Source organism: Myiozetetes cayanensis, unplaced genomic scaffold (genome assembly GCF_022539395.1).
Source record: "Myiozetetes cayanensis isolate MyiCay16 unplaced genomic scaffold, myiCay2020 scf23, whole genome shotgun sequence".
NCBI classification, from domain to species: Eukaryota; Metazoa; Chordata; class Aves; order Passeriformes; family Tyrannidae; genus Myiozetetes; species Myiozetetes cayanensis.
In genome coordinates, this window is record NW_026087445.1 from 9,115,021 (window position 1) to 9,141,113 (window position 26,093).

At 55.4% G+C, this 26,093-nt stretch overlaps 2 protein-coding genes across 7 annotated transcripts in view; both read right to left on the reverse strand.

The window, feature by feature from the left end:
- LHX6 (LIM homeobox 6) overlaps window positions 1-12,364 on the reverse strand; it is a 19,989-nt gene extending 7,625 nt beyond the window's left edge. For 3 of the 6 annotated variants that reach the window (XR_007629469.1, XR_007629468.1, XM_050320318.1), the window contains exons 1-9: window positions 12,290-12,364; window positions 11,665-11,805; window positions 11,189-11,371; window positions 10,992-11,113; window positions 5,407-5,627; window positions 3,038-3,138; window positions 2,861-2,956; window positions 1,096-1,270; window positions 327-430 (exon numbers count right to left, since the gene is read on the reverse strand). Coding sequence is in view for 4 of the 6 variants with exons in the window: in XM_050320318.1 (XP_050176275.1) it covers window positions 327-430; window positions 1,096-1,270; window positions 2,861-2,956; window positions 3,038-3,138; window positions 5,407-5,627; window positions 10,992-11,113; window positions 11,189-11,371; window positions 11,665-11,805; window positions 12,290-12,364 (1,218 nt within the window). In the remaining 2 variants the exon portion in view is untranslated. Of the gene's footprint in view, window positions 1-326; window positions 431-1,095; window positions 1,271-2,860; window positions 2,957-3,037; window positions 3,139-5,406; window positions 5,628-10,991; window positions 11,114-11,188; window positions 11,372-11,664; window positions 12,120-12,289 lie in introns of those variants that run through there. The other 3 variants (XM_050320319.1, XM_050320320.1, XM_050320321.1) reach the window with 3 other exon arrangements.
- Window positions 12,365-14,470: 2,106 nt separating this feature from the next.
- RBM18 (RNA binding motif protein 18) lies at window positions 14,471-26,089 on the reverse strand. Its single transcript, XM_050320324.1, has 5 exons — window positions 25,863-26,089; window positions 20,709-20,835; window positions 19,507-19,593; window positions 17,631-17,716; window positions 14,471-16,288 (listed from the first exon to the last, which is right to left on the reverse strand). Exons 1-5 carry the CDS (start codon window positions 25,973-25,975, stop codon window positions 16,129-16,131), a joined length of 573 nt encoding a protein of 190 aa, XP_050176281.1. The 5' UTR covers window positions 25,976-26,089; the 3' UTR covers window positions 14,471-16,128.
- Window positions 26,090-26,093: the final 4 nt, after the last annotated feature.

Genomic DNA, 26,093 nt, shown 5'->3' on the forward strand with positions numbered 1-26,093 from the left:
ATTAACAGAGGAACGGAGGAGGACAGAGCTCAGGGCACAGGGGAAGGGGAGAAACCAGAGAGAGGAGTCAGCAGGAGGATGTGAGGATCCTTCAGGGAACGCAGCACTTCACAACAACGAGGGGTGTTTAGTGAAGAACAAAGTGATGCCATTTTGACCAACAGTGGGTACATCAACCGAGGGCCACCAAGACTAAGGACACACACATGGGAGGTCATGGAGAAGCAGTGGTGCTGACGGGAGATGGCAGTGGCAATGATGTTACACACAAATCTTTGCTACAGTGGAGGGTCGGCCCCAGAGCCTGAAACAGGGACTACAATTACCTTCTCACCCCTATTAGATAGTGGTCCTTCCATGTCTGCTTTGAGGTGCACTGGTGGAGCAGTGTAGGGAAGTCTACAGTGCACTTGTCCACACTGTACCTGACCTGTGGATGAGAAGAGGCTTCAGCCTCTGTTACTACAAACAACACAGGCCCTCCAACTGGCACGGCCAGCTCGGGACACGCGTGGAGCAAGAGGTGCCTGTGGAACAGGCACAGGCATAACAGGAGCCCACGAGGGTGAGGGAGGGGAGAAGCCTCACAAGAGCCATGGAGCCAAAACCTCCATCCTGGCATGACCAAAGCTGCCCACCACTCACAAATCATTCACCAGCACTTGGAACTGTCAAAGAAAGCAACTCTGCCGCTCGGAGAAGGAAGGAGAGCACTGAGCACCGAGCTCACAGGGCACACTCACACCTCTCCTCCATGGCAAGAGGACACAAGGAGGGCCTGGGACCAGTCAGGTAAAACCCAGGCAGTGATTTTCTGCGGATGAGATATGGAGGGAAAGAGCAGCAGCCCTGTGTTCCCTCCCTCTCTCCTCTGAGCCTCCCGCATAAACAGCCCTCCAGAAAACCCCAAAGGCAAAGCGCACCAGGCACGAGGAGGAGGAGCAGCACAAGCACCAGCCCAGCTCCCGCAGCGCGAGAGTGTTTTTGGCAGGGCCGTGCCGTGGTGCCACCGCCTGTTCGGGGGGAGCTCCCCCGGCCCTTCCCCGAGCCCCCCTGAGCCCTCCCCGGTGCCGCAGCCCCGCCGGCCGCTCTTACTTTCTATGTATCCGTGCAGCGTCACCATCCGGGCCCGCTCGGGGCTGCTGAAGGGCGAGTAGTGGATGTCGTCGGAGAGCGAGGAAGGGATGCGGGACGGGGGCGCTCCCGAGGGCGGCACCGTGTGCTGGGGGGTGTGTTTTTTATGGCGGGCTCTGCAGTTTTGAAACCAAACCTGAAACGAAAGCAGCAAATGCTGCGTCAACGCAGAGGCGACTGGACTGAAGTGCGCTCCTCCACCGCAACCCCAGGATGGGTGTCTGCTCCAAGCATTTAAAAAAAGAAATAAAATTGAGAAATCTGCCCCTCACCAGCGTTTCGCTGGTTTCCACAGGTTTATTTTACACCCACTAGAGCATGAGTGAAGCTGCATATGCAAAGCTTTGTCCCTGCTCAACTTCCCTGCAAAGGATGGGAGCACCTTTCAAGGTCTTATTTAAATCTTAGCCTGCAGCCCCAGCTCACCTGGCCTAAAAGCACAGATTGAGATCAGCTGGGAAACACGTGAGCATTGGCAAGGAGAGGAATAAGGGGAGACAAGTAGAAGGTTAGACTAGGAGACGTTGTGACTTTAGGGATGAGGAAAACAATATTGTTTTATTACACCTATGTTTTATCATATTCAAAAACCACATCATCAGAACATTAAAGCTGAGAAAGGAGGGTACTGTGGTGGGATACAGCCCTAGTCTGTGTGAGCAGCAGGTCTCTGACCGTATCTCAATGCTTCTAATTAAAGGAATAGTTAGGGAATTACATCCTAGAGATAAAACGTGCATGGAAGGGGTTTTTATGCTAAAGAGGTGACTTGTTTCTTATGCTTTAATTTTTGAAAGATAGCTGGAGTAAAAACCTTCTCCAAGGCTGAGTAGAGACCAGCTCTCTGAGGCCGAGCACTGGACCACAGAGAAGGAAACAGTCGTAAGCGTTTGACAAATTGTTTCCTGTTTAAAGCGCCTTTGAAAAATATCCACATAAAAAATCACCTGGTGTGCAGCCTGCTTGATCTTTAGCTAAATGAAGAATCTCAGTAATGGGGGCTCGAGCCAGATTTTCACACACAAAATTTAAATGTGTCACTGGCAAAACAATCCCGGATGAAAGCTCCAAATTTATTTTCATCACTCCTGCTTTTCATTGTATGCAGAAAGTATGTCAGCAGAACATTAAAGTGATGAGTATAAATGTCACCGAGAGGCAAAGCTGGGCTGTCTGCAAGGATGGTGAGCTGGGATTTGCAGAGGGGACATTTCTCAGTCCCTACAGCACCACTTCCCCTCCCCTCCAGGCACAGGCGTGGGGACTTCCCTGCCACCACGTCCCCTGGGGCTGCAAAACCCCTTTTTCCTTAAACTTCTCAATCTCAACACTTCCTGAAGCCTGTGAACTTTGCCTGCCTGTGGCAGGCTCTGCTACCGACTGCCAGGGGAGCTCCCGCGCTGCCCGAGCTGGGGCAGAGCACAGAGCTCTGGGACAGTGCTAATGGGCAGCTTTCCCACCCAGAGAGTTATTGGGGCTGCAAGGGGGGTTATTTCATTGCATCCTAAGAGGGAAAAACAAACAGAAAACCCACGAGAGAGACAGAGGCAGGATGGAGCTGGCACGGCTACAGGAGCCAGCGAGCCAGCGTGCTGGATGCTGCACGTCGTGGGGTTGATGTGCAGGAGTGAGGGGCCACGGGGCTGTGAGCCCTGTCTGGTGCCAGCCTTCAGGGGCAACCCTCCCTGTCCTGTTCAGCTGCTGGTCCCACCCTGCTGCCCCTCACCTGAATGACCCTCCGACTGAGCCCCGTCATGTCCGCCAGCTTCTGCAGCGTCTGCGCGTCGGGGTTGTTGTCCTGAGCAAACTGTGCCTGCATGACCTGCGGGAGAGAGGGGAGAGGGGCTCAGGATGAGGCCGGGGAGGCGCAGCCCCTCCAGCCCCCCCGGCCCAGCCCCCCTACCTGCAGCTGCTCGGCCGTGAAGGAGGTGCGGGCTCTCTTGGCTGGCTTTGGCTGGCTGTCCTGCTCCGAGGGCACAGCCCCCTCCAGCGTGATCCCATTGCCTGCAAGAGAAAAACCCATGAGCCACAGGTCAGAAACTCACCTGCCCACCTGCCACCCCCACATGCAGCAGCTGCTCAAATGGGGGACAGCACAGCCAGTGGCAGGGCAGTGTGGGGCACCCACAGCATCCCTCGCTGCAAGTGGGAGCAGAAAGACTAGAGCCAGCACTGCCCCTTGAGAGCTGCCCAGGGCTGCCAAACCCCTCAACACACCAGGAGGGAGACACCACCTCCCCCAAAGAATTTAATGTTGAAGTAAGAAAAATGCAGTAAGTGGTGGAAGCCACGGGGAATAAGGGACGGGAAGACAGCAGCAGGAAGAGGGATGTCAAGGTGGTGTGTGAGGGCAAGCACGGATGTCCCACTGGCCCTGACTTGCGGTCACCGCTTGGCCACATCCTCCAGGGAGAGGCTCGGAAGGGACCCTGTCTCTGCTGGGCTCACCCACATCCATCACTCCTGCCCTGCTCTGCTCCCTGTGACCCCGTTTTCCCCGACTGGCACTGCTTCCATCAGTCGTTTCATTTGCTCTGAGAGTTTCAGTGGGCTCTTTGCTCCTTTCCCTGGCCCCAAATCCTCCCAGCACCCTGATCTCCTCTTCCTCCTGGGTCCCTGAGCAGCAGAAAGAGTGACACTGTCCCCATGGCCTTGGGGTGCCCGTGCCCCGAGCAGCAGCCACACTAAGGGGGACACACCAGGGGGACACCGACCTCCCACTCGCCAAGCACAGCATCAGGGTGAGCCCAGCTGTGCTCACGCTGCTACACAGCCTACAGGGAGAGTGGCCAGAGCTGGGGTCCCTCATTCCTCACTGGGGTTCCCCCTGCAGCCCAGGCCATGCCTGTCTGCTCTCAGCAGCGTAGGTGAAGCAGGGATGGAGGAGGGAGGAAGGCTGAGCAGGGCTGGCGCTCACCCCACTCCCAGGATGCGCCTGCACAGCCCAGCGCTCACTCCACAAGCTGGACCAGGCTGTGATTGTCTTGGCTTGAGTTGAAGGACTTTCTCATATAGTTTGACTTGTTCTTTTCGGATGATGAATGGGACTCTGACTTCAGCAACATCTGTTTATTTTTCTTGTATGTAAAACCTCATGTGCAGAAGAAATTGCTGGGTAATTACTGGAGGGGGGAGTGTGGCCCTCCAACTCCACAGCAACTGCAGCTCTCCAAAGTGATCCCACCCCCTTCTCAAAACCGGGGGACACTTGGACAGAGGTACCCATACAGGGCACTCACCAGGTGCCCCAGTGCTGCCCAACACCGTGGTGCTCAGCCCACCCCAGCAGGTCCTTCTGAGCAGCAGAGAGCCCACCATCCCAGCCCTCAGCTGGGGCAACAGCTCTGCAAGACTCCCTGGTGCCAGATCCTGCTGTCCTCACACCAAACTGCTCCTCCAGGCCACGTGGCATCTCCCTCTCCATCCCTGTTCCCACTGCCTCCCTCACGCCTCCGCAGCAGCTGACCATATGGACCAACACGCCGCGAGCCACGTCCTGAACCGGGACCCTCCCAGCCCGACTGGGCACTCTGTTTTCATCCTCTTACTCAAACACACTAAACAGAAACATATTATTTTCACGTCAGGTTGTTAAAGGTTTCCACATGCTGCATGGGCTGGGGCATGGAGGGTCACTCCCTGTGCCCACCACGCACCGAGGTACTTTCCAACACAGGACATGCCGTGGCACTGCCCAGCTTCTCTGTGCACTACGATGGACTATCCCCACAGACTTGTTCTTCCAAGCATCTCTGGCCACTGCCACGCAGGAGGATGGGGCCAGGCTCAAGGGGACAGGAGCTGTAGTGTCACCAACCCGACTGGGACATGGGAGGCTGGCTGGCCATGGCGCGGCTCAGCACAGTCCAGCTGGGAGCGGCACGACCCCGGATGGGCAGGGTGGGTGGAAAATGATGGGAACGTTTTGTCAAATCGCCAATCCCACCTTCTAGATTTATGACTCACAGCCTCAAAGTCCCAGCAGCTTCCTCACGCACTGCCCGCCGGGCTGTGCAGGACCAGGCACTTGTCCCCAGCGTTGCCTGTGGCACACAGGTCTGCCATGAGCCGCAGGTGCTGCCAGCGTGTTGACCACCCCCACGAGCACCCTGTCAGCACAGGGCCTTGCGCTCAAGCCACCCCAGGGCCACCCATCGCCCCTTTTTGGCAACAACACGACTGACCCTGATGCCCCGTAATGAGGGTCGGTGGGAGGGACAGTGACACCCTGCACGGTCCCGAGGGCGAGGCCGTGACCGTGGGGCTCCATACCGTTCTCTGCCGCTCTCTTGAGGTTCTCTATCATGGTGTCATAGTGGATCCGGCACAGCACCTTCTCCTCCACCAGGCCGAACTCCTCTCCGGTGGAGAGCTGCCGCTTGCAGGAGAAGCAGGCGAAGCAGGCGAGGTGGTAGGCGTTGCCCCGCGCTCGCCGCACCCAGTCGCTGGCGTAGATCTGCCTGCCACAGCGGGCACACTTCGTACCGAACCGGCTGCAGGGGAGAAGAGGCAGGTGAGGGCAGGCAGGGTGAGGGCAGGCAGGGTGAAGCTGGGGCCCGGGTGCTGCTGCCCACCCCATCGCTTACCCCGACCAGCCCAAATCCCACAGCATGGAGAGATACAACAAAACTGTCCCATTCCCCCAGGAGTGGTGTGGGCAGTGGTATGGGCAGCAGTGTGGGCAGAGGTGTGGGCAGCGGTGTGGGCAGGAGCAGGGTGTGACTCGCCACAGCCCCGTGGCACCAGACGCGGCCGAGGGGCTGAGGTGACGCAGCGCCGTGAATCAGCTCCCAAGCCCGTGGGATTTTTCATTTTGATAACAGCCAGTGTGAGAGTCGGATGGAAACTGTGTCAGAGCCGGTTCTCTCCCACTACCATAAATCAAACCATGTGTGTTCTCCTCACACGTACAGGCGCACGCATCTGGTTTTTCCTCCATCGAGGAGGTCTCATCGCTGCGAGAGGATGATGACTGTGCTGGAGTGAGCTGTGCTGGAAGGTAGCTCAGCGCAATGAAGAGGCAACAAGACAGCCAGGATCGCTGCACCCGTGATTGTGTGCTCCTGAAAACCCCCATTCCTGCCAGGATGCTGACGGCCAAGGGCGGGTAATTCACGGGGAGCAGTAGATGCGGCCCCCATGACCCTGAAATCCCTGGCCAGTGCCTGTCAGGAGGAGCCAGGCACAGCCTTGGGTTGATTTCTGCATTTCAGTATTGCTGCTGCTTAAAAAAATAAATGCAAGAGCATCAGGGCAGAAAGGAGCCTGTCCTCTGCCACTGCAGAGCTGATGCTGGCTCTGACACAGCCCTGACTGCAGCCACCACACCTCCCAGCACAGCCCCAGCACTGCCACTGCCACTGCCACCTCAGGTTCCCCAGTGGGGAGCAGAGCCACTGCCAGCCCTGCCCGAGCAGCTCCGGAATCTCTCAGCACAGGCACAAAACACTGAGAAGAAACAACCACATCAAGCAACAGGAGAGACCCCGCACTACAAACCCCTCAATTCAGAGTCCAGTGTGGCCCCAGGTGCTGCGGACAGGCGGTGACAGAGCACAGGCCAGGCCACCACAACCAACACACTGCTTGTGCCCGACCCCACACTGCAGAGCTGCCGCCCACCATGGGCTCAACAAGATGTAGAAAGACTGTCCTGTGCTGGAATTACTAATTGCAAAACTATTTGGGAGGAAACGAAGGGTCTAAATTTTTCAGCCTGACCATAGCTGACCAGAAAAGAAAAAAAAAAAGAAGGAGGACATTTCTGTGCTGAAATTATACAGAGACTTAGCTAAGAGACTTCACTAATTTACTTCAGATGGGAACATTGTAAACTGACTTTGTGCCAGCTCGTTTATATAAACGCACAAACAAAAGAACCATATTAATTTTTTATTTAGAAGTAAAGATCATTCCTGTAAATTGAATTACTTTGAACAATGTGCTATGTAAACAGTCATACTTGTTGAGCAGTATCAAGCGAGGGGCAGTGCACCGAGCTAATGGCACGTGGTGATGGCTGCTCCCTGCTCGGATCCCAGCCTGGGTCCTGGGTGCTGCACAGGAGAGGTCACACATCCCCGTCACACACCAGCTGGGGTCTGGGGGAGATGCTCAGGTGGTCCCAGACCCACAGCACGGAGTCCCCACTGGGGCCAGCGGGACCCCCAAGTTGGTGGCAGAGCACAGTGAGCAGAACAGGGGCTGCCAAAGGTGTGCAGGCTCTCGTGGGAACACGGCAGCCAGGACAGTCAGGGACTGATGCCACTGTCCCTACAGAGCCACAGAGGCCGAGGCTCAGCAGCAACGGGCACGGGGCTGCACAGGCTGCGGCACCGGCAACCGCTGACGCTGCGCCTGCAGCTCTTGGCCAGCCCCCGCCTGCAGCACCTCTGCAGCACTTGGGCTTTACAGGAACCAGGGGGAACTGGGGCCAGGCACCAGCACCCACTGTCACCCGACAGACACTGTCACCGCAGGGACCATCACCGTGGGACCGCTGCTGCCAGCACCACAGGAACAGGGAGGGAAATGCCTGGGAACAGTCTGCCCCGACCCATCACCGCCGCAAATAACAGCTCCAACATAACACAGGCATGAGTTCACCGAGCTCACAGGGCAGCAAGAGCCCAAAGAGCAGAGAACCAGGAGAGGGGCTCTGCATGGCTCCTGCCACGCACCTGGCTGGGACAGGGACAGGGATGGTGGCAGGGCTGCACTGCAGCAAGAGACACAGAGCCAGAGGTTTTATCCAAGCCCAGCACTGTGGCACAGGCCGGAGCATCACCAACCGCTCCCAGAGCCATCGTCTCGCACCCGCGCGCGTGGTTTGTGGTCGGGTGAGCGGATGCTGATGGCTCTCCACAAAGGTTAACGCTGGGAGATGGAAGCTGACAACAACTTTACCAGGAAAGACTCATCCCAGAGAGACTCATCCCAGAAAGACTCATCCCACCTCCCCCAGGGGCGGCCGCATCATCTGGGGAGTGGGAAGAGCAGAGGCGGGAGGATGCTCTGGTGTGTGCTGGCTCTCAAACACCGCTTGTCCCCCGGTGCCACAGCTCCCTGAGCCCCATCCTTGCCTGTGGGGACAGGGCAAGGGACACTCAGCCCCAGGGCCAGTCACAGCTCCAAACATCTCCTGTCTCCACTCTGTAGGAAGTCCCAAACACAGCCCTCAGAGGCAGCTGCAGCTTCCAGTCATCATCCCAATCTCCCAGCGGAGCAGCGGGTGCCTCAGCGAGCATCTTCATGCTGTGCCACGGCACTGCTCAAGCTGGAGCATTGAGGTGATGGAGCCCCCTGAGCCACAGCCAGGCCAGTGACCCCATGCTCACATGCCTGTGGGCTGCCCATCAGGGTCACAGAGGGGCACAGCAGGAATCACACTGGGATCATGCCAGGCCTTGGGGTGACTAGAGCTGTGGGAGCTTGGTCATTGCCCAGGAACACAATGTTCTGCTCAATGAGATCCAATTTTAATTTGGTTCTCCTTGAAGCACTGGAGCCTTGGATGCCAAATGTAATTATTTGACAAGACACAGGAAACAGCAGTATTTGCTTAAAAATGCACATGAGGCTGCGGAGCCAAGGCAGTGCCAGCACCTCCACACAGCCCCTCACGGGGACAGGGAACCGACACTCAGACAGAGCAGGCCTAACCATGCTCCCCGTGGGCAGTGGGGCTGTGACATGACAGCCCCATGCCTGTCAGCCTCCATCCTCAGCATCCCCCAACAGCGCCAGTGTCAGAGGAACCAGCACCAGAGTGCTCCGTGTGCTCCATGCAGAGCATCCCCTTCCATCTGCCTTGGCTCCAAACCACACGCATTAGGATGGGGTTTCTGCTTTGCTTTAAAAAAAAAAAAAACCAAACCAAAACCCACACATTTCATTTACAGCAAACAATAAACAAAATTTTAAAAATCCATCCCAAGGGTCAGGTTTGTTTTGTGCCAAGCCCTGAGTCTCACTGGCCGGAATCAACAAGATGCCGGCCGGCATGTTCCCAGGGCCGGGCGGCTGCAGGAGGGAGCGACCGACGAGCCGAGTTGGCCGGGGACAGCCGGGGAGATTTGCCCCGGCCCCAACCCTGGTAAGCGGCCGCGCACCGGCACCGACGGCGGCGGCTCAGTCCGGCGGGCTCCGCCGCGGGAGCGACCCCCGCCCGCTGCCGCGACCACCGCATCGGGGCCGGCCCGGGGCTCGGCTCGGCAGCAATCCCCGCGGGGCTGGGGCGAGAGAGGCAGCTCCGCACCCGCCGCGCTCTGAGAGCCGCCGCCGCCGCTCAGATTCACCAAAAAAAAAACCAACCCCAAACCAAAAAAGAATCTCCCCAAATCCCCACCTTTTAGTGCAAAAGGTAAGTTGCGGAGCGCGGGCTGGGAGCCCCCGCGCCCCCAGAACGGTTGCCGCAGGAACCGGGAGCGTCCTGCCGCGGCTTCCGCGATTTTCGTTTTATTTCCCTTTGGCCCGTCAATACCGACGCGCACAGCACGGCTGCTCCCACCGAACGAGGCCATCGGGGCTGCTCGGACGGGGGGCTCGCGAAACAGATCGATTTTAACGCTGCTATTTGCCATATTTGTTCGAAGGTCATCTCGAGATCTCGGCGCTACTTTAAAACCGCCTTCGGAAAGATTCGCTCTTAAAAATAAACCAAAATTAAACCACACATCAACGGCACCAGAACGGTGATAAATGAATGAAAACGCTTAAAGTGCCCCAAAACATCACCGTGGCCACGGGACCGCCAGAGCCTTTCTTTGTGGAGTGGAGGAGATTTCGGTGAAATCACCGAAAATTGCAGTTTTAAAATTATAACAATAACTATTAATAATAATGACAACAACCACCATCACTGGGCAGGACGCACAGCGCCGCGACCCCGGGACCGACCCGGCTCTCCGAGCCCCGCACCCCCGGCGGCACCGCACCAAGGCCAGCGGGAGCAGGGGCTGAGCTGCGGAAAATCGGGTATTTGCAGACCCTTTAATAAAAAGCACCGGAAGAATCTCCGAGGTGCCCCCCGAGCTCCCCTGCCCGCTGCCGCCGGGGCAAGCCCCGAGCTCCGCCGCGGCCGGAGGATGCTCCGAGCCCCCTGCGCCCCGCCAGGGTCATTCCCATTTCCTGCCCGCCATTCCCCTTCCTCTCGGGTCAAACAGCATTCCCTCATCCTGGTAGGATGGAGAAAGTCAGAGAGGGGGTTCCGATGTTGAGTTAAACCCTGGCGAGCAGCTCAAGATACTCAGTCCCCTCGTTCCACTCAAATTAGGGGAAAATTCATGGTTTAAGGTTTAGAACAGAAAGACTGACGCAGACAGAATATCGTCCCTGCGGGACAGGCTGCTCCAGGGGTGCGGGTCTGGCCCGAGCCCCGGGACCGCCGCCCGTCGTTCGTTTCGGTTCCATAACGCGCTCCCGCCGCGGACGCTTCGGCGATTGCGGGGCCGCAGCGTGGACAGGAGCTCCCCAAAGGCGCTGGGCACCGCAGGCCGGCAACACCAATTTACCCTCCGGCAATAGCCGGGACGAGACCATTCCATCCCCGTTTCCCTGCCGCGGGGACCATCCCCGCCACGCCGCACCCACGGAGCCGGGCGCTCCCGCCGCTGAGACGGGGAGCTCGGGGCGGCCCGCACAGCCACGGCCGGGGGGCAGGAACCCCTCCGAAGGGTGGGCAACTGCACCCCAACCTCCCTTTCTGCCTCTTTTCCCGTGCCCCAAGGGTCGTCTCCCGCCCGGCTGCTCCGGGGAGCCCGGCGGCTTTTCCAAACCCTCCCCTCGGCAGCACCGGAGCAGCCCCGGCCCCGCGGCACCCGGCTGAGCCCCTCGGACGGCCCCGGCCCGGTCCCTACCTGAAGTAGTCCATCTTGCAGAAGATCTCCTTGTTCTTGATGTAGCAGCTGTGCTGCTGGCGCAGCGAGGTGCGGCACACGGAGCACTCCAGGCACCGGACGTGCCAGATGAGGTTGTTCACCTGCGGCAGAGAAGGGGCTGAGACCCGGGGCCACCCGCCGCCCCCCGCCGCCCCCGCCGCCCCCGCCCAGCTCACCTTCAGCAGGTACCGGTCGAGGATCTCCAGTCCGCAGCTGGAGCAGACGTTTTTGCCGGCCGACGGCGTGGAGGAGGAGGAGGATGGCGGGGAGCAGACGGACGGCGTGGACGGGGTGCTGGGCGCTGAGCGGGCGTCCTCCTTCTCCAGGGCGCCGGGCAGCGGCTCCCCGTCGGGCTGCGACTGCGGGCAGAGCCGCCGCGGGGCCGTCAGCCGGGGCCCCGCCGTTCCCCGCAGCCCCGAACCGGAGCGTTCCGGCGGTTCCCCGAAGCTCTCGGCATCCCCGGCCCGGTGGGCACCCACAAACCCCTGACAACACTGGCCTGGAGGGTCCCGGCGGGAACCCCGTAATTCCCGGCCCGACGCGTTCCCGCAGCCCCCGGCCCGGCGGGTCCCCAGAGCTCCCGGCATCCCCGGCCCAGTGCGACCCCGCATCCCTGGCCCGGCGGGTCCCCGCAGCCCCCAGCCCCGCTTACCATGGCGCGGGAGTGTGGATCGAGGCAGCGGGCACTCCCCTTGGGCAGCGGCTCCGGCGGCATCACCTTGATGGAGAGAGCGGGAGAGGGAGGCTGCGGCTCCATGCGCCGGGCGAGCGCGGGGCACCCTATATAAACCGCCTCAAAACAATAAATAAGAACTTTCTAGTGGCCATTTAAATCCTTTGCAACAAAAGCTGCGTCTCTTTAATGAAGCAATTTGAATGTGGATTGAATTCTCCCCCTGCCTGCACTTAACCCGGGCCTCTTGAAGTAATCGCTCGGTTCCCATGCGAGCCAAGGCGCTGAAAAACCCCCCAAACTACCTGCAATTAGAAATTGCCGTAAATGCCCGAGATAAGAGGTACCAGAGTGTCAATTCCGGCTGTCAATCAGGGAATCCATCAGGCCACCCAAAGAATTGCAAATTTGATTTTTTTAATGGTAGTAATTAAAAATCGAAATTCTTCCCCCTCTCCCTCTGCCGAGCACAAAACGCCCCAGAAAACGCCGGGATGGAAAAATCCACCCCTCCGGCGCGGGAGGCAGCGAGCGGCCCCAAGCCCCGGCCCGGCCCGGCCCCGGCCCCGCTCCCGGCCCCGACGGCAGCGGCGGCAGCGCTCACCTTGCCCGCCTGGGCGCCGGCCGGGGCGCGGCGGCCCGGGCCCCGGGGCTGCCCGCCCCCATGGCTCCGGTGCATGGGGCGGGTGCGCCGCTCCGCCCGCCGCCGCCGCGCTCCGTGCCCGCGGGCGGCGCGTCCCGCGGCCGCGGCAGGAAGGGCGGGGAGCCGGGCGGGGAACCGCGCCGGCCCCGCCCCTGCCGGGGCGGCCGCGGGCCGGGCAGGAAGCGGCGCCCCCGCAGCGCCCCGGGGGCCGCCCGCCCTGCCGGGCCCCGCTACCTGCGGCGGCGGCACCGCCCGCGGGCGCGGCGGGGAGGGCAGGGCGGGAGGGACCCCCGGTCCGGCTCGTCCCGGTGCTGCCAAGCCGCTGCCCGCCCCGACGGGGCGCACGGTCCGGGACGGCCCCGCAGCCCCCCGCGGGTCGCGGCGGCGGGGATCGCGCCCACCGCCGCGGCGTCTGGCCGCCCGCCTCTGCCCGGGCTTCATTAGTAACCTGATAATTCCCCAGCAAAGCCCCGGCAGCGGTGCCACCGCCGGGTAATTGCAGGACGGTAACGTGAGCTGATGGCGGCCGGGGATGGATCCTCGCCCTTATTGATTGTGACAGCTAAATTGTTAACCGAGAGGGAAATCAGATGAAAGCCATTTTAGAATAAATACAAGGCATTAGGTTTAAACATCGAGGTTGCAGAAAAGCCCGAGAAACCCCCAGGAAAGAGTGCCCAGGGCCTGCCAGCTCATCCTCCCATCTGTCCCCAGCTCCGCAGAGGCCGAGCATGGGGGGACGTGGACAAGTGCAGAGGCGGGATGCTAAGAAAGAACAATTTAAACCCCTCGTTCTCGCTGGCAGGGTCTCAATTAGCTCTGGCTGCTCCAGAAGAAACACGTAGGAGTTTTCATGGACACAGCCACGAAAGCTGTCTGTCCCCCTACGCAGCGCTGGTCGAGGCAGGGCCACGCAGGGTTTGTTTGCATCGCAGAGCGAGGTCGGGCTGTGATGGCCGTGGCTCAGCACCGCGGCCCAGCACCACCCAGCTACACTCACCTTGTGCTGCTCATTAAAGACCAGGCTCTCTGGGCCCCGCAAAGTCAGAAGAGGCTCAGGAACAGGGTGACTCCAGCCCAGCCTCTGCCACTCCCCAGCCTTGGGGTCACATCCTGGCCCCTGCAGGCAGCAGGTCTGCTGAGAGCGGGCAGATCTCACAGGTGCCCATTGCACCAGGAGCAGGGCCTGGGCAGTGCCCAGGGAATGCAAAGCAGTGGATACTGAGTATCAGCACCGACTCCATCCCCACTCTTACCCCCATGTGCTCCCTCCACCAGTGCTGGAGCTCAAACAAGGCAGCAACGAGGTGGCAGCGCGTCAAAGAGTGGCTCATCCAGAATCCTGAAATTTGGGGTTGGGAATGCCCTGTGTTCCCACAGTGAAGGCACGATCCCGTACTCATCCCGAGTGAGGGACTGTCACCACAGGCAGAAGAACAGGAGAAACACCGAGGAAAAGCCCACACCATGGACACAGAGAATATCGCCCTTGGTACCTCACTTGCTCCTGGGATCTGCTGGAAATACAGGGAAAGCAAGGATCCCCTCCAAAGACAGGACTATGTGCTGCAGGTGAGAAACAGCCTGATTCCTCTTCAGGGAAGCCGGGCACCAAGCCCCACTCTCCTTCCCACCACCAGCTGCCAACCTTCCCCCTTACAGCTCCAGACCTGGCTGCAGCAGCGCCGTGCTCCCCGCTGCCCTTCAAACCTGGTTTATGATGGTTTTATGCCAAGTCCCAAGGCTGATGCTCACGAAAACACGTTTCTGAGAATCTACCTCCTCCCAGCTCCAGGGTGAGGAACTCTCTGGGTTTGCTGCAGGGCCGTGGGAAGTGAAGCATTCCCGGGAAGCGCCGGCAGCACCAGCAACGACCAACACAAACACTGACCTGCAATAAGGCTCCCCCAGGTCTGAGTCTGGCTGAGCTGCAGACAAGGCACTTCTGTTAGTGACAGTGGCAGTGCAAAAAAATAATTTAAAAAAAAAAAAAAAGAAAAAGACTGATGCCATTGTACCCGGGTTCCATCCGTGGACTTCGGCTGATGCCAAGCATTTACCACCCTCACTCACTTCCTGCTTGTGCCACCCTCGCTTTCCTGGAGGAAAACATGCATTTTAAATGTTTACTTAGAGCCGTGAGAATTTCAACAAGTTGTATTTAAATACAAATAAATATCAAAGTATGTTTCTGATGGGAGCACAACCACACACCCGCTTTGAATCCAGGTATCTTCCAAATTCCTAACGGGAACAGAACTGAGAGCTGTTCTAAACAATGCAGATATATACCCAGAGAGCTACAACTGCTGGAGCACGCAGGAACAAACACAGGCTGCTCACAGAGGAATGTAAACCGGTGTTACTGACACTCCGAGGGGTACAAACTCCCAAGGATATGACTTTTCCCTTTAGTCAGGTACCCAAAAACTAGGAAGCAAACATTAACAGCATGAGACCTACTTCTGAACAATTCATCTCTCAACAGTCACTCCACCAGACGCGCACGGCTCCGTTCCAGGTGCTGGGTTCGGAAGCAGGAAGCTGTGCCTGGAGGGAGGTGCTGCTGCGGGAACACAAACCTCCCTGGGCTGTGCCAATGAGCAACTCCTGCCTGCACAAACCAGGGCTCCTTCAAAACTGTCGTCCTCCTCTTGTCTGAGGGCTGGGGAAGCAACTCCAGAGTGACCGACGAGGTCTGATGGGAGTAGGGACAGCACACACTGGAAAGTGAGATCAGTGTCACCTGGTCCTCTGCCATCCCCCTGGCAATGCACTCACAGCACTGTGTGCACAAAGGAAAACAATTTTTTTCCCTCAGATCTCTATTTTGCAGATATTTAGGGAGAAAATGGGCTGCAGATCAGATCCAGAGCCATCCATCAGACCTGTGGAGTCAGCCCCTGGGGCAGGCAATCCCAGCTCACAGCAGGCCCAGTTCACCACAAACACAGCAAGAGGCAGCTGTCCACCTTTACCAGCCTGTGGAAACCAGAGCTGGGCTGGATGGGTGGCAAACACTGAGGTCACAGGCTCAGCAGGTGTCTCAGAGGCTGCAGTTACGCTCATGTTGTCACATCTGGCTCATGAGGAGCTACCACTGATGGGGATCACTGAACACAAACTCTGAAGCTCAGGACACAGCACATCAGTGGTGTGTAAACACACCTACACAGAGGCACACACCTACAGCCTAAATGACACTGAAAATACCTGTGCTGTGTCATTAGCTTAAAGTTATCACATCCTAAAGTAACATTGTGAAGCCTGCAAATCAAAGTGCAAAGTCAACTGGCTTTGGTGCATATCAAATATTGCATGCACAGTTACTAGAAGTGTTGCAAAATCTATTTAAAATGAGTTTTATTGAGATGAAAAAGTTTTCCATGGTAACTACAGCATGTTAATCAAAACCAAGTGCTTCCCCTCCATTAAAACATGAACCGGAATACTTTTTGTTCAAAAATACTTAAAAAGTAATCAGTTAAATGGAGTATTTTTGGATGTGCTTTGCTCCGTACGCTGGTTACTGTTTCTAATCTGGCTAATGAATGCACGCTAACGAGAGGTTGTCTGCGTGTTCATCAGAGGCTTTGAGGGGAACCTACTTCTCTGAACAGCCTTCAGCTGTGAGCTGCTCTGGCAGGGGCTGCAGCCCCTCGGGTGGGACAGGCCGTGCCTGGCCAGCCGTGCCCTGCTCGGGTGGCAGTGTCCTTCCCACTCTACAACGTACAGAAGCACTGGAGCACTCCACGGATACAAAGCAGTGTTTCTTGCTACCACCATCCACTCCTAAAGCATCATCTTCTGGATTTCCAGGCAGCTCTGGAGTAAGGAGTAGTCCTTTTCTTATCGGGTGGTTTGAAGTAAGAGTAAACAGGTGCTGCGGGATATTCTGCGTCGGGGTTTTCTGCCATCATCTTCAGCTTGGCTTCAATGGCCTTTATTTTTGCACTGACACTGGAAAGAGAAAAAGCAGAAGAGAGATTCATCTTGATCTTAGCATGAAATCAGACTACAGCAATCTAGAGATTTGGCTGACACACATGAGGAGGGGCCAGACAGCCCCACTGCTGCATCCACAGAGGCAGGAATGCCCTGCTCAGAGCCCACACTGCTGCATTTCAACCCTCAGCACAGATTTGCTCCTCCAAGATACATCACAGCACCACAAAGTAACGGCCCCTGCACCGACTCAGCACTTTCTCGGGGACGCTGAGACAAGAACACCACAAGGCTTCCTACTCCATGTGAAATGATGTCATTTCAGGAGGTCTGAGCATGTGCAGCAGAGACAGCCCCGAGCAGGCTGCTGGGAACAGCACAGAAATGAAAGCCAGACTTCCTCCCAGCTACAGCCTGCTCGGGATGGGAAAACCCCAGACTCTAATTAGGTCAGGAAGAAACATTATTTCAGCATTAGCAGGGTTTATCCCAAAGGGAGAAGCTATCCTAGGTTACACCCCAAATTCCTAGGACTTTTGTTATTCACTATCCTCCGTTGGATATGGACCGAGGAATGTTCCCTTCCCCGCTGTGGCTTCTTGCACCATCCATCCTCACTAGAACAACCCCTTTGTGCCACTGATGCAGCCAGCAATCTGCATGACTCAAACCCCTCTGCTCCTTGCTTCCTAGCCTGTTACTTCTGAATTCCAGGCTCATTTTATCTGGAGACTAATGCATTAATCTGGTCCTGGTTCCTTATAGGGTTCCACTGACACAACACAGAGGAAAACCACACACCCTCTCAGCCATACTGAGAATCAGCAAAGCAGCACTATGTGCTCTAGGTAAATACAGGGGTTGGACCTTATCACATCCCACAGACAAGACTTACAGCCCTAACACCAGCAAAAAGAAATAAAATAAATTAGTTTTATGTTAAATACTGCTCGTGATTTTGTTTTAAATCTTCTGCCACTACAGTAGAAATTTCTGCTGATAAGCATTTCGCTGAAACAAATCAGTCCACTACAAACCCCCTCACTCACACGAACTCCAAAGCATACTGTGGCCAAAGGAGCTGGAATGCTACACACTCCCAATTCCTCTCCTCACCTCTTTTCCTTCCCACTGCCCAAGTAGCTTTGCATGTTAGAAAATAAACTTGCAGTCTGAAACGTCCCACATTACACGAGTTACCTCACAGCAGCTGCCCTTCCAAAGACAGCTCTTCTGCCACAGTAGATTTTTAGCACAAACAATGCCAACAGCTCTAAACCTTAATCTTACTGAAATGGAAGAAGTTGGTTCCCTGCCAGCCCCACAGCTGGGTCACCTCTCACCCCCCATCTCCTACCTTAGGTTGGACTGGGGCGGCTCCGTGCTGGACGATGGCTCCAGACTGATTGGAAGGATCTTCTCGCTTTTGTTGTGATCGTATCTCTGCAAGGAAGAGACCAAGGACTGAGCCAGCTGGAATTAGGAACAAAGAAACCTTTCCCCACAGGTACACTTTAAAGCTGGATTAACATCACCTCGGGTTTTGTGAAGCTTTGGCTAGCAAGGATTCGAGTGGCCAAGCACAGAAACAAATCCCAAGCACAGTATTTGGTTAGTACCAGCAGGGGATGTCAACTCTGATAGCAGTTATGTGTGCTGTTCTATGGATCCTTAAACCTCATCCTGTCACTTCTTGTTCCCCTCTACATAAGGCAGGAAGCAAAGATGGTAAATCTTAAGGTAACTGCTTGCTATGCTCTTCATGTGCTGAGCCAGAGGGTGACCCAAGCACATGACTGCACAGAATGAGGCGGTGCTGGGAGAAAAGAAGGGGAAAGAAATAAAAAAAGATCGGTCAGGAACCACCTCCTTTCTGTGGAAAGCAGCTTGTGAGTCTGTCATCTCTGTGGGCAACGGGCCTCCTGAACTATTTGCAGCGTTCTGCTTCCTTATTTCGCTTGGCACAGGGTCAGGTCTGGTTTTCAGCAGAGCTGCTCAGACTGACAGTGTCTGGTGAGCCTGGGCCACTCATCTCAGAACTGCCTGTCTTGTGCTGCTCTTGTCTAAAACAAACACTTGCTACAATAAGCCCAAGTTTTGTGCTGTTCAATCTTTCCACTGGGGGATTACAAAATGCCACGTGCACCAAAGTGATGATTTAGGCATGTTCCCCCCCAGATCCTGGCCAGCCAAGCCCAGAGCTGCCCAGCTCAGCTCCAGCTGAGCAGACACTCACTCCTCAAACTCCTTTTATGGCCTGATCCTTCCTCAGGCCTCTGGAAGCACGTGGCACTCCAGGACTACAGAGCTACAGAAAATGGAGACAGGATTTGCACCAGCCTGGATGTGCTGACAAGAGCCCTTGAAGTCAATAATTAAAACAACATGGTTTCCTCCCATGGAGATACCTGCTTTGGGTTCTTAGCATCCAAAACAGATGCACGAATACATTTGATAGGAGAGAGTAGAAAGCTGCTTGTAGGATAATCAACATGGGCTAAAAGAAAACTGCCCAAAGGAACATGGCAACAAACAGCTCCCCTCTGCCTCCCCCAAAATCTGTTTATCTGCAAAGAAATTTATTAAAAATAAATTGCTTTATCAAATATGAGATAGTAAATAACTGTAGGAGAAACGAGACAAGAATTAAAAAAAAATTAAAACAAGGATGTTCCAGGAAGTACAGTCCAAGTTAGTATTAAAAACTTGATTGTTTATGGGACAGAGCAAGCAATAAAAGGATATTTATCTTAGATGTGAAATACATTACTTTAAAGACAAGGCTAATTAGAGCTCCTGTCACGAAAGTGCTTTCAGAAGTGAAACAAAGTAACACAGTGACCGGTAATTGGGAATTTCCACACCTCTGCTATCCCAAAAGGGAGCAGAACCACAATGGGAAGGATTCAAACTTCCAGCCAATTACTCACTAAGTTTGGGAAAAGTGAAACACGGACATTTATAGAAGTAATGTGTTCCCACTGCCGTGATCAGAAATCCCCTCACAGAGAACACCAGGTTAGAGGGCCCGTCCTCACCCCCAGCTCATCCAGCACAGCCTGGGTACACAAGAGGAGCTGTGCATTGTTAGCACCAGCTCCACGAGGTGTTTCCTAGAGCAGACTGAAACTGCCTTGCTGATCCAACACACCTCTGATAAGAACTGTTTTTGAACACTGAAGTTCCTCAGTGTTGCAGTGAGGAGCAGTTGTTGCTCGCAGCCAGCCGCTCACCTTGACCTGTGCGTGTGCCCACCGCACCACCAGCTTCTTGGAAAGGGCCAGCTTCCCATTGAGACACTGGATCGCCTTCTCCGCTTCCTGCACAGGAAGACAGTTCCATAAACAAACCCAGCCTTTAGTCAAAACCCACTCACATGCACAGAGCCTCTTCCCTTTGTTAACCGGCCTGCTGTAAGCGCAGCTCACCCAGGGCAAACACAGCCTACCCCCTTGTAGCCCAGCCCAGGGATACCTTTGGAAGACTCCAGCATCTGAGGGAAGAGACTTAGCAGCATTACTGGTTTATCCTTCACTCGTTTGGGGGGAGGAAATGGGGAAAATACAGCATTCAGAGGGAGGTTTATGCTACTGCGGCTCCTTACAGTGATTACACGTGTCTCATTAACACCTATCCACGCTCATTCCCAATCCTGCTCGTGGGCACTGGGGACATGATCCACTCCATCCTGTTCTCAGCAGTTTTGGGACACTCCCATAAAACCTGACTCACAGCAGCTGAAGATTTATGTTGCAATGCTGCTCCACCTTGCTGTGAATAATTTTCTAGGGCTAATCCAGTGTCAGGGGTCTTCTGACATCCCTGTCAGCAGCTGAGGTCATACAGACACAAGCAACCTCCAAACATGCTCTTCTTCCTAACTTTTGAACAATTCTGGCAGAATTACGACAAAATAACTACAACTCTGATGTTGAGCATGACTTGAAATTCTGATTTGTAACGAGAGTTAAAACCCCAAATGGAGAGCTAAGGGCAGCTCGCTCCAGGATGCTGCAGATGTGTCATGTTGTATAAGCTGGGGTTTGTGCTTTCATGAAGCCAAAATTAAAACCAGGAGGAGTCCAGAGCAGTTCTGGATTTCAGGTGGTCTGGCAGGCTGGTTCAAGGTGTGGATCACAGCCTGTACAACTCCATGAGCTCACTGCAAAAGTGGGCCAAAGAACTGGCCCTTTCTGATAAGCATTAGAAAGCAGGACTCAGAGAAAGAGAGCAGAGGAGAAAGGAAATCACTGTTGGTTACTTCCAGGAGCAGTCACAAAGTGGCTGTGACAGAGTGGAGCTGTCAGAGTCCATGGGTTTGGGCACACAAGGTATTGAATTTATCCCTTCCTGCTGTAGCTCTAAATTAATATTAAAACCAAAAAAAAAAAGGGGGGGGAAGAAACCATCAGAACTTTAGATAAAAGCAACTTACCTGTTTGGTTTCAAAGTTCACAAAACAGTAACCCCTTGGCTGCCCTTCCAGAGCACCAGACTTGTGAAAGAGGAAGTCAAATTGCTTTACTTTGCCAAACTTCTGAAGGAGTTTCAGAAGGTGGTATCTGAAAGGGAGAGAAGACATTTATGACACCTTTTATCACACTGAAAGTGAGGAGACAGAGAGGAACCCCCCAACACACACGGTTCACACTCAGCAGTGTCATACACGTGTTCCCAAATCCCTGCAGAGGGGGGTGCCCTGTACAGCACCCCTCCAGCACCCAGAGCTCTGAGTGGTGTTATCAGCGACTCTCCAGAAGCCCAAGGCACAAAGCTGCCTCCCAGCACTGCCAGCTGAAGGGCACACAGAACATCTATTAATAGCTGGCTTTGGGGCAATTATGCAATGGCTTCTGCCTCTCTAAATCACACCTACTTTGAAGCATAACCACCTTGCCTCCCCCCTCCAGCCCTGATGCGACCACCTGAAGCTCCATCCCCTGAATTCCTCTCCAGACAGCCCTCACTATCATCCAGGCTAAATCTGCCAGTGCTTTTGGCTCAGACAGCTTTTCAGTGACATGCTCGTGGAAGTCAGACACTTTTCTAGCCAATTATCTTCCTGCCATCCAGTGGGGATCGTGTGCTGTTTCCAATAAAATCAGGGAAAGCCAGGGTAAATCTGTCTGCTTAGTATCTAGTGCATGGAGCAACTTCAAACAAGGAGCACATTTGTTGCTCTGGCCACATCTGATCCCGAAAGTTCTTTGCAGCTTTTTTGGTTCCCTGGGACTGAAGTGTTTAACAACACTGGCTGACCTAGGAGGAAAGTTGCTACTTCACTGCCTGACCCCATCCCTGGCATCTAAGAGTTATTTAACTGTTTAATAAGGGTGCCTTAGTCAGGACTCATCTTCCAAGAGCTGTACAGCGCTTGTTAGACAGCCAAGTAGTCTAAGCCCAATTTTCAGTGTTTAAGGTAACACTCAGTGCTCTGAAAGCCTGGCAGGATAACACCAAGTGCCCATGGAGCAGCAGGCACTGGATGAAGCCTCCCATGTCCAGACACGAATGCTCAGAAGTGGCCCAAGCCAGCCAAGTGCACCAGGCAACTCCAGGGACAGTCCAGATGGGAAGGGCAGACAGCATTTTTCCTAATAAAGCCTGGTAGGATGTCTGAAAAGGGCTTTAGCCCTTTGTTAAGCTTCAGGAGCCAGGCAAGAAAGTTCCAGGAATGTGAGTCATCCCACAGGATGGGTCACGGTGGACATTCAGGATGTGCTCTGGTAAAGAGGTGAAGGTGCAGCGTGTGCACCGACGAGCAGCGCGGCAGGGCCAGGCTGTCTCCCAGGGGAGCACACACATTGTGAGTGATTATGGGAGGCTTCCTACATCCTTCAGAATGCAGACCAAGGGCATGGTCTTCCAAGAAGCCTAGGAACCCTCAGTCTGTGCTCAGAAGGCAAGGGGGACAGAAAAGAGCAGGGCAAAAAAGGAGCTGGTTACACAGCAGCCAAGTTTCACCAGTCCAGCTCACGCTTGCAATGAGCAGTCACAGATGTACACCTGAAAAAAATGACTTTGGAGATGTGATGTATAAAAAAAACACCTCCATGCTGAACTTCCAGAGCCTCCAAAATATGGGAACGCACCTCAGGTTTGTTTCTATAAACATAATGCTGAAAAAAGCCCTTAGAATTTCAGCAGGATGGAAATAAAGTCCCTATCACTGGAATGCTGTTCCCCTTCTGGCCATTACAGAGGCAGGGGAAGGGCAAGGAGGATTCTCCCTGTGTTCTGTTTAGCACCAACAAAACCCTGCAGCTGTCCTGCCAAAAGGAATTCTTTGTGGTTTGTTTTCTTCTGAGAATCTCTGCATCCAAATAACGCTTTCTTAGCAGCGAGGTGGCAGTTGCTCCTTGAAAACAAACTTCATTAAGAGTCTAGAAGCAACTTATGTCACCTATTTTATTTAGACTGAAGAGGATGCAAATGCAATTTTTCCAGCCATGCCTGCAATTCTGCAACTGCAGGTCGCCTACCCTCCATGGAACAGCTCAGAAGTCTCGCACAACTAAATGTTGCAGGCCGTGATTATGATTTGTATTGCTAAAATATCGAGGGCACTAACAGTAACTTGACAAGCAGTTCTCCAGGACTTCAGTACTGAAGGAAGATCAGTCACAGAAAACCTGAAGCCTTAATAATAAAAAAAAAAGAAGTGAGGCCCTGTGCAAAGCTTTGCCATGGCAACCCCGTGGGCCGTGCAGAGCCGGGGGGTGCTGGCACAGCCGCGGCCACCCTCCATCCCCGCTTCCCGTCATCTGATGTGGATGCGACACAAACCAGCAGCTCCCCCATTTCCCCTTCCTCCTCCCTTCCTCCTGGCACCCCCAGCGCTATTGAGACGCAGGCAAGGCTTCCTCTGAACAATGGTGTCCCGAGGAGCCCGCGCTGCGCCGGCCACATGCGAAAGCCATTACGGCGAGGAATTCTGCCCCAGCGGGGCCCAGCGGGGGGCCGCGACAACAACCCCTGCACACATTGTTTTCCAGGTGACACTCGTCGGCATGGGATCCTCCACAGCAGCACAGCGGCCGAGGAAGTCGAACACCCGCTATGTCACCCCCTGCGGAAAATGACTGGTCATTCAGAGGCTACGGGAAGCCAGATGATAAATAGGTGTGTGCGAGCAGAGAGCTGAAAGCGAAATCCCTGCCTGCCCCGAACGCTGAGAGGTCTTGGAGGGCTTTGCAAACAGGAACGGGCACAGGAGGCACTCCTGCCCCGCTTGCCACACGGAGATGTGACCAAACTACGAGGCTTTGCCCCCTGGGATGGGAGCACTGAGGGGTGATGGGATCAAAGAGCTGAGCCACAGCACGTCCCCTGCCCTGGGGGACAAACGGTGCACCAGGCGCTGCCCACGGCCACGGTGAGGGGGCTTCCCTGCTCAGTGACACCCAACCACAACCAGCCACCTGCTGCTCTGCTCCTGCACTGCCCTGGCAGACCCCACAGGGATCCTTCAGCACCACAAGTGCCTGGGGACAGTGTCCTGTGTCACACACAGCTGCGAGGTCCCCTGGTGCCAGCTCACCTCCTTCCAGCTGCTCAGAGCACTCTCAGGAGACTCCCAATGCCATCTCCTTCCACAGGCAGGCAGTCCTTTAAGGATGCTGGATGGAAGAAGTCACCCACAAACATCACCAGCAAGGAGCAGTGCCCACCAGAAGACCCACCCTAACCCAGTGTGTCAGCACTCCCAGCTGAGTCAGTGACCCCCAAGTAACCCCCCAAAACAGTTACCCAGTAACCCCCAAAACCTTACTCTGTCCTAAACAAACCCAGCACAGAAATAAAAAAAGGCAACTATTTTAAAAAACAGATAAAAAGCAGCCAACAAAAAAACCAGCCACTTATTTTTCAGGGGTGTGATTTAGTCATGTGAGCAGTAACCTCAACAAGGTTGTTGAGGCTGAGCTCGAGATGAGCAGCAAACCCTCAGTATGAGAGAATAAAGGGCAAGATGATTTACAGAAACTTACTGGCCTCATCTTGGACCACATACTTTCTCCCTACGCTGACAATGTGTTAAAAGGAACTTCCTCTTCTTTTATTCACAAGGAAATGGAGATATAATACAATTTTCAGGAGAGAAGAGAGCCATTTTGAAAGCAAAACCAAAAGCAAGACACAGGGTTACAAAGCCTGAAATAAGCAACAAGCATTGTCACTCATCACTGGGCAAACTTGAAACATTTAGGAGCCTGGAAAATGAAAACATCAAACTCGCTTCAGCCAGGTGATGAAAACAGTGAATTTGGCCATGTAAAACTATCACCTGTCTGGCTGAAATTCAGAGGAACAACCTGCACTGAGAGGGCCTTGAACAGCACTCAGGATCACCCTGGGAAGTGAAGACCCAAGGCACTTGCACCCACTGCTCCTCCCCTCACACCAACCCAGCTCCTGAATCTGTGAAAACAACGCCCTCAGGAATTCCTGTATCCCATTTTACGTGGTCAGTGAACGTGGCCAAACCAGAGCCACGGAGCTGGGAGTGGGATAAAAATGGTAATGAATGCAGAAAGCTCCCCGAGCTGAATGGCTGAGCAGCACAATGCATTAATGATCCCATTTAGGGGCTATTTGGGAACTGCTCTGCTCAGAGGAACCACGCTCAGAACAAAACCCCAGCACCTGCACGCACACAAAAAGGACCAGGAAGGGAAAGTATTCCATGACAGACACGCACAATAGTTAATCAAAAATGCTTGTTCCTCAGGAGTGTGTAAACCCCAAATTGTTTTGGTTTCTTTCTTTTTTTTTTTTTCCTTTTTAAAACAACCTACTGATTTCTCAGCACACCATCCAAATATTGGACAGTACATCGCATTCCCCTGACAATTTAGCTGTTCAAACGTCGTGTTTGCTCAGGAGATGATTATCTGCAGCCTGGGGAAAGCACAAACTGCACACACACGTGCTTGGTTTGTGCAGTTGCCTGGCACAGCACCCACAGCACTCCCACCTCGTCACTCAGACACTCTCCTCTGCTCAGCCCACACCCAGCCAAACAAACCCAGGCTCCTGTGGGACACAGGGGATACGAGACCTCATTTCCCAACAAACCCCAACCACTCCGGGTTAGGATTTCCAGGGCTGTGTCCTGTTTTACCACTGTTTGGCCACTGTCACCCTGAAATCTTTAATGTGATATTCCCCCCGTTCCCCGGTTTAGAGAACACGGGTATTTCCATCCCCGGGCTCCCAGCCCGAGCGGTGCCTCGGGGGGTGCTGTTTGCAGGGGTTCAGGCCCTGCCTCTGAGCCCCTCAGGGACCCCCCAGACACGTCCCCCCACACGGGCTGCCCCTCAGGGCCGGGGGGCTCGGGCACCGCTCGGGCGGGCGGCTGTCACTCCTTGCAGGGGGCACAGGCAGAGCTGGGGGTGCTGCACCAGCCTGCGCCGCCTCCCGGGGCACCCAAACCGGGGGGACCCGTCCCAGGCCCCGCGGGTACCGGGGGCACGGCAGAGCTGGGGCTGAGCCGCGGGGGCCGCAGGGCCGGGCCAGGCAGGGCACACCCCGCCCGGGGGTGGGGGGGACACGGCCCCGTCCCGGGGGCGCCGGGGGGGCCGCGACTCACTCGGTGATCTTGGGGTCGAGGTTGCCGATCCAGAGGCGGTGCCCGTCCTGCAGCGCGCCCTCGGACAGGATGGACGCGTTCTCGAGGGGCAGCGCCTGGCGGCCCGGCTCCATGGCCGGGGGTGTGCCCGGGGGTCTCTCGGGGGTCTCTCCGGGCTCCGGGCCCGCTCCGCTCTCGCCGCGGGGCCGCGCAGGCCTCGCCCCGCCCGTTTGGCGCCGCTCGATGACGTCA